Below are 7500 nucleotides of genomic sequence, written 5' to 3' on the forward strand. Positions count from 1 at the left end.
CACCTTGTCAATCGCTCTCCTGCAGTGTGACTTGAGTTGACTGGAATTTTTCTTGGCGCGTTTTACAGCATCTTTGCTCCCCATGGCTCTGTACGTGTGTTCTGCAGGCTGCTGCGGTACAACCACTATCACTCGCCTCTTTTCCTTTCCCAAGTAATTCACATAGTCCTCAATGACGCCAGATTTGAAATACGGATTTCCAGGACTCATTCCAAACAATACAACACCGTTGTCTGTCATGACATCTAGGCCAGTTTGGAAAACAAGACTGTCTTCAACTTGTGCAAGATTGAGGGCCATTTTGAGTGTGAAGGCTTCTTCAAAGATCGCAGCCAGCTCAGCTTCACAACTAATAATGATATTCCCGGGAAAGCTCAGTTTTATGTTAGCCGCCATACGCATAACGGAATTAGTCAATTACGTTACGTTATTACGCATAACGAAATTAGTCAATTATTCATCGCTTAATCTGCTGGAACGGCATTTGAGACAAATTCCCCTCTGAAGTTGAATTGGGAGTTGACGTGTTCCCTTTTTTGGTTCGTTTGATACACTGTCACTTTGATTCCGAGAAAACGAGGAAGTAGGTTTACCTGCGGCTGATTTTATTTCAGTACTTTAGCTCACTTATCACAGGTGTTATCAGTTTCGGATTACGATTCTGACGTACAAAGTGACGTTAGGGGTTTTAGGATAAGGGAAAATTCCCACGCACGTGAGTTTGCGGGGAATTCCAGGAATTTCCTAACCTGCGATCAAGCTCTATTTTAGTTTCGCGTGGTAAGTAATGTGGAGTTGGCAAGACGACATAAGAGAACATATGGGCAAAGCTAAAAATGGGCAGGTTAGGAATTTCCCGGAATAGTCGACAAAAGTGAAAACCTCTCTCTGACATTTCATTGCTTTCGATACCTTCGGCTGCCCTTTTCCTACGGAGTTTATCGTCGCTACAGTTTCTTCTGATCGACTTTAACAATGATCGCTAGCCTTGCCTTCGCTGTCATTACTATATCTGTGACTTCAGTACTGTGGATTTACAAAAGATTCACCAAGGTAGGACAAAACCTGATTTCTCGGCGTCACATTTGGGTTGACTTTGTTGGTTCTCTACTCTCCTCCAGGTACTCCGGTTTTCACCAACATTTGATTTCATTTGCGTTAATTGTTAATTTCAGTTTACAGTGTCCCCATTTAGCGCTCCAGCGATAGAACGACTAGACACTTAAATAGAGTTTCTTTCGTTTATTTCCGTAAGACTCTTCGAGAGATATTAAATGTTTATTACTTCACAAAAAAAATCACCTTTTCTAGGTGTTAAATGTGTCGAAAGTCGCGTTTCATGTAGCAATAAGAAAAGTCCTACATGAAACAACTGCAATATCTGCTGGGTCACGCAATCATTTCGTTGATGATTGCGTGACACAGCAGAGATTGCAACAAGCCCCTGTAACTGTCTGTATTTTGTCTTCACAGTACTGAATGTTTGCCATGATTTCATAAAAAAATATTGAAGTTTCCCCTTGTATTATCTAAGCAAAGAGTATGCCGCCATTGAGTACCGCAGTGTGTTGAGACGGTGGGGTTGGTGGGGGAGCCCGGTTACTCATCTTGGATTTCTCGGTCAATATTTTCCTTACTTCAAATTTATCAGAACGCCAACATTTTACAAGACTTGAGTTGCGTATGTCTCGTTATGCTTTTGCTTATCGCACTTGTAAACGGCCTGAACTACAAGAGCGTAGGGGAATTAGAAGCGACGCCGGGCGCTAAGCACAAGGCGGCAGGGAAAGAGAAATAATTGACTAATCTCGTACCCAGATCTCGAGATTAATAATTGACGACAGTAGAATTTTAAGAAGTTGATACTTTTGTGTCATGTAAAGATAAGGGGGACAAACACCCTACCCCTGCCAAACAGAAACATGAACCTATTTATATCCATTGCTTTATTCGAACATATGATTTCCGGGAATTATTTCCCTGAATAATTCACAAAACCCTTGTGCGTCCCATTTAATGTGTTTAGTTGCTTCTTGAGTTCTCTTCGTTGGCGTTGTGTGTCATATCAACTTTCACAATGATCGGTAGCGTTGCTGTCGCTGTCCTTACTATGTTGGGGGTTTCAATGCTGTGGCTTTACAAAAGATTCACTGAGGTAACATTCACGTATTGGGTAAACTACAGTCACGTCGCGAAGAGAAAATGTTTCAGATACGGGGTTTTCGTTTTCATTATTCGCATAAATGAAGAAAAAAAAGACTCGTGAAAAGCAGAATGACAACATGAACTACGCTAAGAATAGCTAACAGAGTGATATCCTGCAGTTTTCTTTGGCACTGCAGCAACAGAACAGAGAGATTTGATGCAAGACGGGATATTTTATTTGGCGTGTCACGCAATCGGATAAGGTACAATTGTGGCGCTATAATTTGCAACATTCATAGGTAAGGTCAAGGTTTTGTTTTGTCACAACAAGCCTCTCTTTCGCGCGAGATCGGAAGGGCTTGGGCGATTATCGCTCGGTCTATTGTGGACAGTTTGTTGTTCACTTCACGGTAGGTTTTGTTAGCAAGCGTTTAATTAAACTGATTAGAGATTTGGCTGGATTTTAAGCTTTTTTCAAGAGTCCTTTAATTATTTAAGGGTTTTTGATATTGGATCAATACTTTTAACCCGGGATTCTACACTATTTCGATGTGTTCTCCATACATTCTGTCAAATGCCCATTTTTTATCTTTTTTTCTCGTTGCTTGTAGGTTTACTACTGGAAAAATGACTCTGGTGAAGCCATCAAAGGAACTGGATTTAAAACGTTTTCACCCTCATTCATAGCACTGAAAGATGACAGCTTCAAGAAATTCGGAATGTATTTACTTAGGTTTATACCTGGGCCGCCAAAGCTGTAAGTACAACTCAACAACAAGCACTCTGATTTTCAATTAGCTGTCTTTCAGTCAACCTTCGCATTTGCATTATTTCTGTAGAGATACTTTGTATAATATATCGCGCTAAACAGTTTCGTTACGCTGTCACGCAACGCCACATCATTTGTACCGTGACGGGACAGTTCTAGGGCGTTTTCCATTTACCAAGAAATTCCGGAAATTCCGTTTGGGATGTAAATGGTACACACGTTTTTGGTTTGTTCCACTGGGAAATTTCCGGAAAAAACGGAACTTCTGAAATGGTAGTCCTGTTTTCCCGATGGAAATGTGTGTTCCATTTACAACTTTTGAAGGGTCTTACCGCTTCCAGGCTATTCACGACCACATTTTTAAATTTTGGCGCGTAAAATCGCAATCACTGGGCGGCGAACGCCGGGACCTGAGTTAAATGGAACACGTTTTTCACCCGATGGAAATTTCCACCGAAATTTCCGGAAATTTTGTGTAAATGGAAAGCGCCCCTAGTGTCATGCCAGATCAAACCATAGACTAAAGTTGTCGTTTTTGTTCGCTCTTAATACAGCATTATTACGGATCCACAAGTTGCCGTCAAATTTATGGCAAAACAGCACAAATATGAGCGGTTGAAGGACTTCAGACTGGGTTGTGTGTTCAGTCAGCTCTTTGGTCATGCAGCAGGAACCGCTAGTGGAGGACAACACAAGCGGATACGCAGTACGTTTGACGTATGTTACAGTTCAGAGAGGGTGGCCCAGGCAGTGAATATGATGGAAGAAGAATGCAAGCAGTATTTACGAAAGGTGGTCCAAGAGAAAAAGGTACCATTCAGACACTGTTAAGCATTGTTAAAACGTGCATTAATCGTAGCAGTGTTAATCAATCATTTGGTTGCTTTCTTAGTCTTTAGTCTTAGTTGCTTGATTTCTTGGCTGACTGACTGACGGAGGTTAGAATGCACAAATTGTGCAAACCAAACCGGAACCGGAAACCGAAGGTCCGCGAATTTGACGTAGTTCATACGGGACATTTTAAAGCAAAAAAGGGACCAAGAGCGAAGCAACCTCGTTCCCAGGGTCCTCTCTCTTTCTTCCTCGAGAAAGTAGCGAGGAAGGAAGAGAGAGGACCCTGGGAACGAGGTTGAGAGCGAAGCGGAGGCACGCAAAAAAAAAAAAAACCCTAAAAATCAATCATGAATGTGGTAAACGATTTTACTTGATATTTAAAGGTACCTTGGGCAGGGCTAACGCTGCCTGACTGTCTGGCAGGAATTCTGTTTTAATATTTTAATTTGACATTAAATTCTTGATGAACTGGTTGATTCCCCTGCCAGTTCTAACCAATCACAGCATATTATAATTTTAACCAGATGCCATATTTTTCTTTCAAATATCAGGGTGCTATTGCCATGGATGACTTGATTCTCCTGACATTTAGAATGCTGATGAAGTTCACATACGGGAGCGATATCAGTGAAGATGATCTGGAGGAGTTGATTGAACTCAGAGCTTTAGTGGGTAGTCTCATCGCCGATACCTTCACAAACCCCTACGTCAAGTTTCCCTTCTATAAATATATGCCTACAAGCACGAACAGAAGGCTGGCAGAGTTTGAACGACGGTGGCTGCAGTTTAACAAACGGTATGGGGTGGAAATGAACTGTAAAGGCGGTATACTCACCATTAGAGCGAGTTTCAATGGAGTGTCGTAAAACCAAAACCAAAGTAATTACTTTAGCCAATCAAAAAGGACGGAGACAATCCAGTAAACTAATCAAAACTCGAAGTAATTACACATAGCCGACACAAAGCACGGGAAAATGTGCAGGCGCGAGCCACGATTGGTTTTGGTTTCACTTGTGATTGCTTGACAAAGTGGGGCGAGAACTTTGAACCAATCACTAAGTGAAGTAATGCAAAGCCAAAGCAATTCGCTAATTACTTTCGACACTTAACTTAAAACCGCTTGATCACCAAGATCAATTGTAGATGCACACCCAAGCGCTAGACCCTTATACTGGAAAGAAAACGGATCATGATTCTATACTGTTGCATGATCCGTGGAGTTAGAGGCCCCTACGACACTAGCAATGGGAGGTAGAGAGGAGGGGGGGGGGGGGAAATATTTTGTCCGAAAAAGTCGCGTGAGAGTGCGCATCTTTCCTCGAAGTCTGTCACCCAACGAGAGTCATTTAAAAATTCAATACAGTAACCAAAACCGTGATTAGAAAACGTTGCAGTTGGCTACCACTGTTCTTCCTTTCAATTCAAAGAAATTGTTCATTTCCTCACTGTTTTTAGTTTCCAACAGCGTTTCACTGAGGGCAAGATGCAAGACGCGACTTGTGCTTTTTACAAGCTCCAAGAGACTCTTGCTGAAAATCCTGGTATTCTCTCGGAAGACGAGGTAATCTTCCTTTTGATTTTTAATTGTATAGGTCTTCTCCAGGACAAATCAAAATTTGGGTTTGGCGATGCCAGCTAGGTTCATCCTCCCGTTCAATGTGTAACGTGGATTCATTGCATTCATCTGCAAAGAAAGAGAGAAAAAAGGCCATGAAGAATAAAATACAAGACAAAGAGATCACGGTTAAAGAGTGCTCAAATCACCCCACAATAGCTAATAGAACGGAGAGGACTTGCAACTTTTCTTGATGACACTCTATACCAACTTAGTAGTGGTGCGAACTGCTTCGTCTCTTGTCGGATTTCAGCAAGTATTAGCTTCCTGCAGTTTTGTGACGGGCATTTGGGTGGATAACAGATCAGTATGATTAAAGCGCCTTTAGCCCGAAAAACATATTAGACGGGACTCAACCCTACCCCTCGATCCCGAATTTCATTCAGTAGCACAGTCCTCAAGAAGTCTAACAGTGTTGGCTCGTTGTGAATATGCAACCGAGACGCAAAGTTAGTGTAATTTCTAAGTTGAGGCTATATGTGAAATTTATTTAGTTCCAAGAAACCCTCGAAGAAGCTTCCCTTGCTAATGTTGACATCACGTGTGGAGCCACCGCCTGGCTTCTGTTTCACGTGGCCCTTCATGAAAGTGTGCAGAAGGACCTCACAGCTGAGATCTTGGATTTCACCTCAGGAGTGAGTAGACTTTTTCTAATGGTTATCAAAAACATTTTTGTGCACTCGGTCTGTGAGAACAATTTCCTAACCATTCAAGCAGACAAGACATCAATTTCTTGAAGTAACCATTACTAACCCCCCACCCTCCCCTCCCGTTAAGTCGAATAGTGCATTTCAACAACATTTTTCGAGTTTTACTCGGTGCCGTAGCTAAACCCTCTGACGTTATCTTTTCACCAAATTCCTGCTGAAAAGTTTTGACAACAATGTCAAGCACTTCGACCGTATTTTGTCCGAAACTGGAAGAGTGTTCATCCGAACGTAAATGTATCTTAGATTTGTGGGTTTTGATATGTTTCCATTTCTCATACATACATACATACGTGCATACATATGCTTTATTTAAAGACGGTAAAATCTTCAGTAAGAATACAATAAAATTCAGTACCTACTATAGTAATAAAAATACTGTTTTACAAGGTTGTCGTGTGGGAGCCTAACCCTCATTTTCATAAAATGGATTTATTTCTTTTTTTAAAAGATCTAACTGATTCGATCGTACGTAAATTGTTGGGTAAGCTGTTCCATTGTGAGGCCGCACTTTAGCTAAAACGTTCGGGCAAATTAAGCTTCATTTCTAAATTCCTGACATTATATTTTGTGGTGCGAATTGAAAACAGGTCCTGTAGGTAATCCGGAGCAAGACCATTTAATATTTTAAACATTAAGGTGGCTTTCAGCTTTGTCCGGCGCTTAGCGAGATTGTCCTGACGGAGTGAGGTACGAAGATGGTTAGCACTCACGTCGTAACTACTCTTGGTGATAACCTCAGCCGCCCTGTTCTGCAAATTTTGCAATTTATCGCACAGAGTAGTGTTGCATTTGTCCCAAACAGAATTGCAGTAATCGAAATGAGGCCGAATAAGCGCGTGATAGATTTGGAGAGCGGTCTTTACTGATATAAACGGTCTTACTCGTTTACGAGCTAGAATAGCCTTCGATATTTTCTTAACTACTTCATCCACATGATCTTTCCAGGTTAAGTGCTCGTCAATTAAACCTAGAGATTTAACCTTGTGGACTCTCGTGATTGATTTTCCGTTAATTTCTGCGTTAATTTCTTCGTTTCCAGAGGCGCGAATCTGTTGATGAGAGCCGATGACCATGAATTCAGTCTTTGTGACACTTAAACTTAATCTTTTCGCTATAAGCCAGCGATTGAGATTCTTAAGGTCTAGGTTAATTTTATTATCAAGTTCAGTCAATGTGTCTGCTGCTACAGTAATATTTGTATCGTCCAAGAATATTTTCGGGAAAGCAACTGAGAGACAATTGGGCAAATCAAAATAAAAATGGCCCTAAGTTACTTTCTTGAGGGACGCCACAAGAAACTGAAGCAGCTTTAGACAAGTGGCCATTCGCGCTACATTTCTGAATACGATCGGAAAGGTAAGATTCAAACCAGCTTAAACTAGTCTGATCAATTCCATAATTGCATAGCGTACGCACCAATTTGAAAG

General features: G+C 41.4%; 2 protein-coding genes across 2 annotated transcripts in view; one reads left to right on the forward strand and one right to left on the reverse strand.

The window, feature by feature from the left end:
• LOC137975567 (uncharacterized) overlaps positions 1 to 391 on the reverse strand; it is a 4726-nt gene extending 4335 nt beyond the window's left edge. Inside the window, exon 1 of the mRNA XM_068822679.1 lies at positions 4 to 391. Within this exon, the coding sequence (XP_068678780.1) occupies positions 4 to 300 (297 nt within the window). The 5' untranslated portion in view covers positions 301 to 391. The remainder of the gene's footprint in view (positions 1 to 3) is intronic.
• A 1610-nt stretch (positions 392 to 2001) lies between these two features.
• LOC137975105 (uncharacterized) overlaps positions 2002 to 7500 on the forward strand; it is a 10806-nt gene continuing 5307 nt past the window's right edge. The window contains exons 1-6 of the mRNA XM_068822163.1: positions 2002 to 2155; positions 2757 to 2902; positions 3469 to 3724; positions 4300 to 4544; positions 5204 to 5309; positions 5858 to 5998. Coding sequence (XP_068678264.1) covers positions 2078 to 2155; positions 2757 to 2902; positions 3469 to 3724; positions 4300 to 4544; positions 5204 to 5309; positions 5858 to 5998 — 972 coding nt within the window. The 5' untranslated portion in view covers positions 2002 to 2077. The remainder of the gene's footprint in view (positions 2156 to 2756; positions 2903 to 3468; positions 3725 to 4299; positions 4545 to 5203; positions 5310 to 5857; positions 5999 to 7500) is intronic.

The sequence above is a fragment of the Montipora foliosa genome, chromosome 11 (assembly GCF_036669935.1).
Source record: "Montipora foliosa isolate CH-2021 chromosome 11, ASM3666993v2, whole genome shotgun sequence".
Lineage (NCBI taxonomy): Eukaryota > Metazoa > Cnidaria > Anthozoa > Scleractinia > Acroporidae > Montipora > Montipora foliosa.